This window comes from Poecilia reticulata, linkage group LG22 (assembly GCF_000633615.1).
Source record: "Poecilia reticulata strain Guanapo linkage group LG22, Guppy_female_1.0+MT, whole genome shotgun sequence".
In the NCBI taxonomy this organism is placed as follows: domain Eukaryota; kingdom Metazoa; phylum Chordata; class Actinopteri; order Cyprinodontiformes; family Poeciliidae; genus Poecilia; species Poecilia reticulata.
This window is the reverse complement of record NC_024352.1, coordinates 6,708,870-6,721,791: the sequence shown is the minus strand read 5'-3', so window position 1 is coordinate 6,721,791 and position 12,922 is coordinate 6,708,870. Positions and strand designations below refer to the sequence as shown.

Here is a 12,922-nt window from a genome sequence, read left to right as displayed (position 1 = left end):
TTTATCAGGTGAAAAAGATATGCAAGCCGGACTGGCCTCATGTGGAAAACTGATGACCTCAATAACTGGTTGCGTAGTACAGAAGTATACCTCTATACTACAAATACTCTATACTATAATTATATACTGATCAATAGATCAGACTCTCTATATACAGAGCCTGTTAGTCTTTGATGAAGTGGTCCTGGGTTCAATTCCCAACTCTGGGACCTTTGCTGCATGTCTTCTTCCCTCCTTTTCTCCTGTCTGATCTCCTGCAAATGAAAGTACAAGAAGAACCATTTGAAGGGAAATCTATTTAATCCCACGTTACTTACCGGTCTGCATGTAGGTGTATGAATGTGTGCACATTTGCGACTGAGCAAATGTGACTCTAGTGTAAAGCTCCTTTGAGAGGTCAGTGTAGTTATAAAAACACCATGTAAACTGAGTCCATCTAACATTTTCTGTCAGGTGTAACTTTGAGGTTGGGTCCCATCATTGACTCTTTTTCATTGCTGAATAATAAACATTGAACCTTACTGAGGTAACTGAGACCTGAGTTACATGAACCTCACTGAAGTATTCCTAGTTTTCTGCAAACTCTCATCTGAAGGAGCTGACACACCTACATGTGTTCCTGATGTTGATTTTATGAGCCAGGAGTGTCACCAAGTGGGCTGTTAAGGATGTGACATGCTGCTTCATCACTGGAATCTCATTAGAGCAGAAAATAAAGCATGCAGTTAGGGAAAATACTTTAAACCACGACTCAGATACATCCTGAAACTCGGCTGGGGCCCATTCTTCATTTATAATTCCCTTATGATCAACTTGGGGTAACAATGGAGACCGCTTTAGAGAAAAGTGTGGATTTTTATTGCCTTATTGGGGGAGCTGATAATGCAGAAGAACAAATTCTTTATTAATATCAGAAAAGTTTTGACGATCTCTGATTTTTGCCCTTCCCAAATGCAGAAAATATGCGCTCTTCATCAATTAGATCAGAGTTTATTGAACCTATTTTAAGGACCTGAACAAGAAAGCCAATCGGGAGTCACCGAGGACGTCACGAACAACCATCTGAGAACCCCCCCGCCCCCCCTCCTACTTCCACGCCTCGCTCTTTTCTGGGGGCATTGACACGCAACGGGGCGGTGCAGATGTGCTGTCAGGAACCGCACATGTTGCACAATCACTGCCGAACAGACCGCTGACATGCCGGATAAAGCTTTCTCTGGTAAGTGAGCCTTTGATATCCAATTTCTACCTGCTTTATTTCGCTTTGTGGGACGCATGACAGAAAGCAGAGAGTGGGTCATGTGTTTGTGCGAATCGATTTAAATGAAGTATTTGACAACTTCACGCGCTTCAGACAGCGCGTGAAGTTGTCAAATACATTAATAGCGGCAAACTGTAAATAGAAATTTGACCTCAAATACTGAGAGTGGATGTTGTCAGATGTTAATTGAAGGAATGTTTAACTCGATATTTAACTGGATATCAAGTAAACTGCAAAACAATTGGGAGAAGAATATTTGTTGTTTTCATGAATAATCTTGCAGGGCAGGGGTATTACTGTTATAGTGTTGCGTCGACGTTAAAGGGTGGCATTTTTTTATTGCTCCCTCTTTTAACACCACTCAACTGAATGCTGGTTAAAAAAAAAAAAAAAAACAATTCCTATTTTCCAGTGACATTATACATCCGGAATTACACATATTCCAAAACATGAATCTGAAATATTTATATTTAGAGATGTTTAGAAATGTCCCCACGATAAGGGGGAGGGCGGCACGACCCCGACCCAGAGGGGGAAACAAAACAGGAAATATGGGACACAAAAGAGAAAGAGATAGTCTGGATTACGGGATTATATAGGTTACTCCATGTCAGGGTTGCCCAGGTGAAAAAAAAGTATACTTTAGTATACTTCAAACATACTTAAATTGTTGAAAGTACACTTTAAGTAGGCCCTATACTAAGTATTAATGTAGTATATCTGAAGTATACTAAAAATACACCTGAACCAATTTCGAAATTAGTACTTTAAACACACTTAAACATAATTGTACCAAAATACACTTTTAATATACTAAATAAAAGTATACTTTAAGTGAACAAAATATGAATATGTATGAATTTTTAAGTGCCTTAATAATCTTTTACTATTTATTAAAATTGCATACAATAAAAAAAGGATAATCATGATGTAATTTTTAAGAAAGTACCCAATCAATTTTCAGATGTGATGTAAAACCTTATAATCAACGGCATTAGCTGCAGTTCACACTCCAGACCAGATGGTGGCGGTATTGCACATTTTCATTTATTTAAAAAACGCCACAAAGAGAAGAAAAAACTTGAACTCAGGGAAGATAACAGACGCTGTTCAAATTCGCCATTTTTACTCGCATAATATTGCCTTAAAACCAGAGAGAGTGTTGACAATAGTTACTACTTTTGGTAAATTCAAGCTGGTGACGTCCTAGTCCGAGTTAGACGACCACACAACGGGACAACAACCAATTTAAATGAAATGTGTGTCACAAAAGGAGCCCGGTGGGACGAAGGCTGCTAAGTGATGCTGGCTGGTGGTAAGTTTGCTTATTAATTATTTTCATTTAATTAGAAACAGTGCATTAAAGATATATAACTTACGTTGGTTTCATAAATAATTATTTTATCAATTTTATTGTGACTTGTATGATTATTACAATAGGAATCATTCAGCTTCATGGCTGTTTGTTGCGACTTATACTCTTAATTCATAAACTAACCTGGTTTTAATTAAGCTCCATAATACAGAGAGACTTTGATACTGTGAGGTTGTTGTTCTAACTTGTTCATCAATGATTTTATCTTCAACATGTTTGCAGTCTAGCTAAGCAAATGAAGGTGAAAGAGGAAGTCAGAGAAATCAGGTGTTAGGAAACCTAAATACTTTCTGTCTCAGAAGAAGCTCTGACTCCACCAGATCAACAACCAGCTCTGAAGATGAACCTTCACATTGTCTTCATGATGTAAGTTTGGTTTTTCAATGAGGAGCTAGCTACATTTTCAACAACAAAAACTGGTGTGTTACCAGTGCTTAATAAACATGATTTGATTTAAAGATAACTGGAAAGAATTTTTCTCCTTGTTAATCTAACATTTATCTTTCTTTTTTTTATTTGTTGCCGACTTTCAGGGCCCTGTGATGGACTGGTGACCTGTCCAGGGTGAACCCTGCCTCTCATCTGATGGCGGCTAGAGATGGGCACCACCAGCCCCCCTCACCACCCTGCAAGGATCAGTGTGTTCAGATCATGGATGGAAAGATTTTAAGGTAGTTTGTCTCCTTAAGTCCACACTTAAAACAGCTTCATAGTTAATGCCAACATCAACTGATTCTATGACATTGCTGACTTTTTTTTTTCTACTTCTAACATAAACAGGCAAAGAAGACACCCAGAAATGTTTTTACACCCCAGGCATCCGGTCCCAATCATCATCAGTTCTTATGATGTCACATACATTGCGAGTCCACAACGTCTTAAAATTGTAAGTATTATTTTTTTATTTGCCATTTTTCTGTTCTCTTTAAATACAAATGCTTTCTATGTTTAATTTCTCCATTGTTCTTTTTTGTAGGTTTCTGTAAGGTGCAGTGAACGGGAATGTTCTGTCGTTGATCCTCACTGTCATGTTTTATTGTCACACTTAAATTTTCATGTTCATGTGTTCACTTTTGATGTGTAAACTGATAATTTATGTAAAGTTCATAAAGTTGTGAATAAAATTGGATAATTTTAAAATGTTGGTAATAAAACAAAATATTTGAATTACCTTGGGCATCTTGTGTAATTAATCTTTCCATGTGATTGTAGCCTAAAATAATGTAAGTACTGTAGTGTAGTTATGCATGTCATGTACAAAATAGGAAAGTAGGAATAAAGATGACTTATGAGTAATTAAAATGGTAGTTTATGATCAATAGCAGGAAATCAAAAATAAAAATTAAGTGTAATTTAAATACATTACTAATATATTAATATTTAAAATATTTGAAGTATATTGAATAAATATTTTTAATATAATTCTGACAGAATTATTACAGTCAAAATATAATTATATCAAAATATAATAATAAAGCTCTGAAATATATTTAGAAAGTATACTTTAAGTACACTAAGCACAACTTGAAGTTGTTCCAAAAAAGTACGTTTAGTAAGTTGTAAATTTATACTATTTAAATACTACTAAAGTATACTAAGCACAAAAAAGTTGTTCCAAAATAGTAGTTTAAGTAGATCAATCAAAGTATGTTAAAATTTAGTATACTAAAGTATACTTTTTTTTTACTTGGGTGACTCATGGTTGCTAAAAACTTTACAAGACTGACTGAGTTTAGTGGTGTAGTAGGTGTAAAATATTGAATGAATGAAAAGTTGTGCCTTTATGACTGGCTTCATTTTCACTCAACTTTGACACGGGAATTTATAAGTGGATCGGCGCTATTGTCTCAAAGTGTATTTTCAGTAAAAGTTCATGTAAAATGATGTTATGAACTTTATTATTTGGGTATAAATGGTCTGGGCCGCTAGCGGAAAAAGTCAGCGTCGGGCCGGGGGGCAGGGCGTTTATCACGTGAGGGGCAAGAAAGCACATTGGCTAAACCGTGAGTCAAATAGTCACTGGGACTGACTGCTATATATTCCACTGAGGGACAGTAACTTTAACATTATATAAACCTTTATGAACAGGCGAGGGTGCACCTTCTCCGCCTATAATCAGACATTAAAGCGACTTGAAACCATTCCTCCCTCCCTGGCACCTCCAGACCCGGGCCCCCATGGGCACCTACCCCCCCTATAGCTCCGTGCCTGTATATATATATATCCCCTCTCTCTCATCCTCTGAGCTCGGTCCTCTACCAGATGCCTGGGAGCTTGAGGGTTCTGCGCAGTATCTTGGCTTACCTATTCTTACTTAGATTAGATTTGTATGTTTTACTCAAGTCTCACTAAATTGTTTATTCAACTCAAGTAATGTGAGTAATGTACATGTTTGGCCTGAGAAAAGTACAAGACTACGTTATTTTGAATAAACTGGATTTGACTATTTTTGTTACTGGAATGAATGCTTAGGCTCAGCGGTGCACAGGAAAGTGTGGGAAGCTTATAGAACGTTTGTGGACTTGAACATTGGAAGAAGCAGAGCTTCTTTAAAGGCGAGTTATTCGTCTTCAGTATGTTTTCATGTGTCATGTATGCCTTTACTATTCGCATACATATGGTTACAGGTTGATTTTTCTTTAAAAAGATGAAGCACAAAAGTCTTTGCAGGCTAATATGCTAATGTTAGCATGTTGCTCATGGGTCCAACATTAGCTAAAACTGCCAAGCCTTTTACTTGAGAGCCTTTAATGTTTTTGTCCATTGTTGTGGAAAAAAACTATTACCAAGCACTGTTCAGATAAAATCACTCAATCAGGTTCATTTATGAATTGTGTACAACACAGAGAAGGACAATCAATCATGAAGCAATTCTGGATGGAAAGCTCTGCCAGGCAGAGACAACATGAGTCTTATATAAAAGGACATTTCTACAATTTTTATAGTGAGAAGTGAAAAATTATCCCATACATTTTAAGACATTACATATTCATTCAGTCACTGAAACATTATTCTGTATGATGAAACTAAATCATATACGCAGGATACGAAAAACCCACCGGCATTCATCCATTCATCCCTTTATCGTTTCACCTGTTTGGTAGGAAAAGTTACCCTGCAACCTCTCCTTGCCAGGGAGACAGTCATCTATATGTTTTGTCATCTTTCACAAAACTTTAAAAGGATAAATTTGAAATAATGTATTTGGAAGTAAAGTACCAGCGGGATACCAAGCCGTTTTCTAAGTAATATTTTCAATTGTTTAAATAAAAAATTATTTGAATCCCAAATTCTTCTCTGCAAAATAAGAGCATGCATTTCAATCCTTAGACATCCCTAACACAATAATTATGAATAATTTTATTCTATGTTGCTTATGTTAATGAAAATGTAGGTTTTACACTAATTTTAAATCCTAAGTGTAAATTTAAATCCTAAATGTAATTTAGGTGACATTAAGTCATCCTCCTATGAAAATCTAATTAAAATTTAATATAATCTCATCCTCTTTGATTTTAATATAACCCACGTTATAATAAACAAGTAAAAATTTAATGTTGCCCCATCTGATTCTAATGCTGACACTTCAAATTAAAACAAAACAGTTTCAAAGTGATCTTCCTTCTCTTTGATTCTAAATAAACCCAAGTTATAAACAACCAGGCAACATCTGATGTCATCGTTTTTGGTCAAAGTTAAACATATAAAAAACCAAGTAATTTCTGAAGTTGATTTTCTCTTTTAAATGCATATTTAAGGATAACAGGACAGTGTAAATCTTCGCTCTCCACTTCGGTCACTCGACAGTGGACCAGCAATAGTTCTTTGAGTGGAGAGCCTTCAGAAACATCTAAACTAGCTGTTACTCTGGACATTGTCCTCTTTGGTGTCAAAACTTGGTAGAGTGAAGTTTTGCTGCTCACTCTGTTGCTGTGTCAGATTTAAAGTCATGATCTAGATGGACGTTACAGACAGGTCGTCCTTCACAGTGGTTGATGTGGATTCAGGTTGTTCCTTCCTTTTCGCCCCTCTCCCCCACTCGGTCTCGGCGTTGCTGCAGCCAAATCCTCCCCCGTCTCTCTCTTCTGGCTTCCTGTCAGTCCAACTGGTTTTGGCATTGGATCTTTGGGTTGTCCAGATCGTCCCTCAGGAAATGTCCATGTTGTCCACAGATGAAACAAGCGTCAACAGTTCAGAGACTTCTTCTCTCACAGCTCCAAAGCATGTTTAGCTTTTCTTCCTCTTCGCTGATACTGGACATACCAGCGGAGGTTGTTAAAGCTCAGTGTCACAGTTTTCTGCCCAAATGCCCAACAGGAGACTGACAGTTGTCCCCTGGAGGTGATTCCGATAAAGGTCTTTAGGATTCTCTAAAGGTTTGGTTCCCTCAATTTAGAAAACCAAAACTCAAGGAATTACCTGGTTTATTGACCTTCCTTGCGGCTCGTGTTTAGTCAGGGTGCTGGATTTGGAGTGGAACCCTCCATGCACGGTTAGTAGCTTCCGAGTCTTAACGTCCGTGGTCTTTACCTCCTCCTTTGTCCAGCTAGTTATTCCTGCAGGGTCTCTGATTACTGGTAAGGCGTAGCTGTTTATCACACGGATCTTGTTCTTGCCATTGAGCTGGTTTCTCATTGTTAGGTATATTGTCACACATCTGATTCCTGCACACCAGGCAATTTCCTATCGGATTTAAACATCTTGGTTTAATAGAAGAAGATTACCCTAAATCTTCCAGGACTTAAGGATATGCCCTTCAGATGTTTGAGTAAACAAAATATATCAGCTTTTAAAGTGCTTTTCGTTTTCATTATTCTCATGTTTAATCAGCTTATTATCACATTTACTCACTCTAACCAGAACTCGCCAGTCTTTCAACTCTTTGACTTTATTATTTTGTGTTGACAAGTCTTCAAATTGCAGATCTATCAAGAGTCCATTGTAGTACACACAAGAAACATCTGAGCCACCATTAAACTTAGAGGTATTCTAACTAGTACCTGTCCCGCATTACGTAGAAACACACACTCTGCATGTTCATACATGATAAGTGATAAACTCTGATAAGTTTGTCAGGTTGTGAAATCAGTTTGTTTCTATTTTAATAAATGGCATGATGTCATTACAGGCGGTATAGTTTTAAGTCACAGTGTTCAGGAGGAACATTGTGACATTGTGGATAACTACAGATTCAAATACATGTCTGCAAGATAACTTGTGCAATTAATAAAACAAAATCCACAACCTTTTCCCTTTCATCCTAACTAAAGGATGACTGTTCTCAGCCGTGTGAGCAGATGAGTGTTTATGCCAAATTGCTGCCAACACGATGGGACAAACCGAGTGAGATGGCATGTGGGTGTTCATGGAGCGAAGTTTAGTCACGGCTTGGATCTTCCTGCTGGGAGCCGGACTCACTCTGGGTAACAATCTCTTTTTTTCTTGTCCAAAACATTCTGTGAGCATGTGACTTTCTGTTCATATTTGCCCTATTAGGGATCTGGGATTGTTTTCTTTTTCACAGATCAAGAAAAGAAAAACAATTGCAATGTTCAACAAAGTCTTTCACTGCTTCAACAATGTAGAGTGCTGTTCTCTTTACCAAGCTTGTAATAACTTGTTATATCTTTATCTCCATGATTTAGTATATAGAAAACTTAAAAATGTGCTTTAAACTTGCTGATCCGATCCGTTGTGTGGAAAAGTCAATCAACACGAGTCTTAAATTTGTTAGCAAAAGAGTTAGCAGAAACACACAGGCCTGCTTTGCTTCAATTTAAAGCCAATGAAAAGAAATGTGTATTTAACACAAATTTAAATTGATCAACTGTTTGATTGATTTTCAAAGGTAGGAAGAGTCAGAGCCTAGCGGTCATTATAGAAAAAGTGTAAGCTGCTACATCCTGTACAGCCTGCGGGTGCGTTAGGAGTTGAAATAAACGCAGAAATCTGTCTTGAACTGGAATGTAGGCCTTGTTTCTACACCGTTTGTCTAATCTGTTTGTCACATTTAAAAGCATTTTCAAAAATAAACTCAAGGGTCATTGAAGATGGGTGACAGTCTAAAGGCGCTGTCATGGCATTGAAGCTGTGCTACGTGTGTATTCATGTGAATTTTGCCGGCGTCGCCTATAGTTGTATGCAAGGGATTGGCTGTCAAATCAAAGTAAGCGTCCTGCACCGTCTTGACAGACCTTCTGGTAAAACCTTGAGGTAAAACAGCAGAAAATTATTCATCTCTGCACAACCTCCTTCACTTTTTTAAACACCACGGTTAAAAACGTATATATAAAAAAACAAAAACTTTTATTTTTTAATTGAGAAATTAACTGCAGCTTTGATTTTTTTTTTTTCTTTTTTTTCTATCCCCCTCCCTGTGACAGGATAGGTTCATCTGAATCATTACACTTTTTGTAAGGTTTTTTAAATCATTTTTCTCTGACTGTAGAAACTGCATTCTACAGTTAGCAGAGTAACTATTTTCTGTATGAACAACATCCACCGTACTATTATGTCAGGTTCTCTTGTCTTTCCAATTTAGAGGAGCAGATAATAGAAAGGGGTGTCTGCATCAAATCTTGTAACTTAGGGATATAAGAAATCATGGATTACTAATTAGAAGTTTGTAGAAACTGATCAATTTACAGCTTACATTTGTTTTATGGCTACTCAGAGGTTCTGGGAAATACAGCACTGGTAAATTAAACTATATTGATAGTAATTATTCTTCATTAATGTGGTATTTTTTTACCTCAACAGAATAAATCTTTTCAAATTATAGGTTATGCTGCTTTTTTCTCTAAATTTTCAAGACAACAATATGCTGCTGAAAGAAAAAAATGTCCATTTTAGTTATGAGCTAGTTGTATTTTTATTTTACATTTTTTGAACATCACAAATCTTCTTTTTGTGATGGCTTTACTCTGTGATGTTGTTGACTCTTGCGGTTTAATCCTGCAGCCTTCTCTGTTGCAACAACCAAGACCGTCCCTCAGTCGCTGCGGCTCCTCAGCTGTGTGTTCATACCTCGAAGTAACGTCACCTGCCGCTGGACGCCTGGAGACAATCAGGCAACGTACTATACCCTTAAAGCTGAAAAATTCCCAAGGTGAGACTGAGTGCTGATCTCCAGAAAGACTTTGCATGTTAGAGTAATCGGTTAACTCTGTTTGGCACGACGTTGTCATTAGGCTACAAACACAACTTGGGCCTGTTGCATCTTCACAATTTATCTCTATAAATGATGCAAAATATTTTTATAAAGAAAAAAAAACACACAAGGGCACTGCTTTAATTATCTTGCGATTTTAAAAAAAGCAAAAAAAATTATTTTGATTTTGTTTGTTTTGGCTATTTTAAGATATACAAATGCTAGTTACAGACATGTTTTTGTCTGTAACGGAAACTATAGAGGCCTTAGCGTTGTGGGTTCTGGTTGTTTAAATACAATTATGGGATCTGCAATTTTTTCCTAAGAAACAAATCTAACACTTATTTAAATATAAAATGGATTGAAATGTCATTGACCTGCATGTGTTTTACATTGATTTAACAGTAAATGTTTGTATCTAGTGAACTACTCCCAAGTTAGAAGTTATTGGCTCTGGCAATTACAATTTCTTCAAAAATCGTTCATAAAAAGCGAGTTATATCCAGTCCTGAATATTCCTCTCATCAGTTTGCATTTTGGAGTGGATAACACCTGCAATGTGTGGGCCGTCAATCATTTCATAAAAATGATTTGAAAGACTGATTAGTCCTAAGTAGCAGAAATATTCAACAAAAAACAAACAGCTTTGAGTTTTTATACTGAGGAACATGTTTTGCTGAGATAGGAAGGATGCATATTGACAGACTCTGATATTGTCTTTGATGTAAATCTGATAGTCTGTATTTGATAAGGAAAGTCTTGTCACGCACTGAGCCGGGTGTTAGTGTGGGTTTCAGCTAAATATAGACATTTCTATTAATTACTATAAAAAGTTGTCAATCTGTACCATCAACACTTATGTGAAATCAGGTGATAAGCAGTATTAAGAGGATAAAATCATCAACTTCTGCCTCGTTATATTCTCTTATGCTCCCGGATTCAATGATTCCAAGCGTGGAAACAAAAGCCACACAGAGATGACAGCGTCACAATAATCAACATTTATTCAAGACAGATGCATACTATCACCAGAAAAGTGATAGTAATGCTAAATTTGAAAATAAAAAGTGAAATATTACCAACTTGAACTGGCAATTTGCGGTGGTTTGCAACTCTGAGGCCAAAGCACGCCGAAGGAGGGGTCAGAGGACTGAGGTCACATGCCGAGAGGTGGAGAATCCAGGACCACCAGGGAACCAGACAAACGGGAGATCTGCTGAGCTGCAGCTTGACATCTTAACTTGCCCATGGAGAACTGTGCAGAGTCCATAGTGTAAAAACACCCGGAACAGGCCAAGCATCTGTAGAGCACGGGATACAATGTCCCCTTGTTGAACTGAGGTCAGCTCTTGATAACAGCAGTGTTCATAGGGGCGAAAACTCAGCAAAAGTCACAGAACAAAGGAGGGTCTCCACCCAACGTACTCCATCCCTCATCAGGATGTCTTTGATCCTTGAAGTGCGACCTCCTGCCGAATTCAGCCGTAGCATGCTTCATCAAATAACAGTCAGAGAGCACATCCATCCCTGGGTCCTGTAATGCATCAGCGTGACCTAATAACAGGAAATAGCAGGTAATCTTCACCGACCTAAGTTAAAATATAGGAGATGTCCATCCATCCATTTCCTTACACCCTTGTCCCTTAGGGAGGTCGGGAGGTGCTGGTGTCTATCTCCAGCTAATGTTCCAGGCGAGAGGCGGGATACACCCTGGACAGGTCGCCAGTCTGTCGCAGTATAGGAGATGTCATCACTTCCAATTAACAGTCCAGCATCAGAGGCACAGTTTATAGTTGTAGCACTGTGGGCAGCTATGTCTTGGCTTAAAGCAACAGCAGACACCTGAAGCCAGATGCCAAGCGACACTATCATCTTACACCTTCCAGCATGGTTCACAGCCTCAGAAATGAGAGAAACATGACAACAAAGAATAAGAAGTAGAAAAAAAACAGAAGAAAGCTAGTCATACATTGTAGAAATCTTAATGAAATTTAGCAAAGGTATAGCAGAATTCAGCAGAAGAAGCAGAAGTTTGTGTTTCTGCTTCTTATTCTTTGTTCTCACCTGAATTTTTTGAAAAAGTCAAAAGTGAAACAGAGCTTAATAAATATGATAATTTGCACAGAAAGTGGAAATTAGTAAAAAAGCAGAAATATTTAAAAAAGTTGAACAGTCAAACATAGCAAAAGCAGAAATTAGTAAAAAAAAAAACCTGAATATTTTAAAAAGTGAAACATAGCAAAACATAGCATAAAGGAGCAAAAGAAGCATATTTGCAGAATGATTGATGGAGAAATGCAAGAAACATGAGAACAAAGAATAAGAAGTGTCTGTCCATCYGTCCRTTATATACAGAAAGGTAGACAAACAATATTTGTATAAAACCTTAAATATTTGAAAAACATATCAAAAGATATATAGCATAGCTCAACAGAAATATTTGACAAAGTGCAACAGCAACATACAACAAAAGATATAGTATAGATTAGCAAAAGCTAAAATAAGTGTAAACCCTGAAATATTTGAAAAAGCTCATAAGGAAAACTATGCAAAAAGCATAAATTAAAARAGTAGAAATTAGTACAAACCTGAAAGAGTTGRAAAGAAAWTATAGCAAAAAGCAAAAATGGTACAAAAATCAGAATATTTTGATATATGAATWGGTAAAATTGATTAAAGTTTGCAAACAACCTTTGTAGACAGTAAAACCARTAAAGCAGAAGGCATACACGGAAAGGAAGATAAGCAGAATGCTRACASACAAACAGAAACCGAGCACAGCAAAGAAATACATTGAAGGAATAGAATGTGTGACATGTCTGTACTCCAGAAGAGTTTGACAGAAAACAGTAAAACCTGTAATAACAACAGCTGTAAAGTCTTATTTTTAAGAGTTAAAAGAGTTGAAAAAGTAAAACATWGCAAAAAGCATAAATTAGMAGAAGCAGRAATKAGTTMAAAATCAAATATTTRAAGTGAAACATAGCAAAACAAATAGCATAAAGGAGCAAAAGAAGCAGAACATTTTGATATTTGAATTGTTAAAATTGATTAGTTTGCAGAAGACCTTTGCAGACAGTAAAACCAGTAGAAACAGAAGGCATATACAGAAAGGTAGACAAGCAGAATGCAAACA

General features: G+C 36.9%; 1 protein-coding gene across 1 annotated transcript in view; it reads left to right on the top strand.

Moving 5' to 3' along the window:
• The first annotated feature begins 1,106 nt into the window (after window positions 1-1,106).
• The window catches only part of LOC103458450 (interleukin-6 receptor subunit beta), a 27,220-nt gene continuing 15,404 nt past the window's right edge, over window positions 1,107-12,922 (top strand). The window contains exons 1-3 of the mRNA XM_008399274.2: window positions 1,107-1,219; window positions 7,907-8,059; window positions 9,597-9,744. Of these exons, the coding sequence (XP_008397496.1) occupies window positions 7,990-8,059; window positions 9,597-9,744 (218 nt within the window). The 5' untranslated portion in view covers window positions 1,107-1,219; window positions 7,907-7,989. The remainder of the gene's footprint in view (window positions 1,220-7,906; window positions 8,060-9,596; window positions 9,745-12,922) is intronic.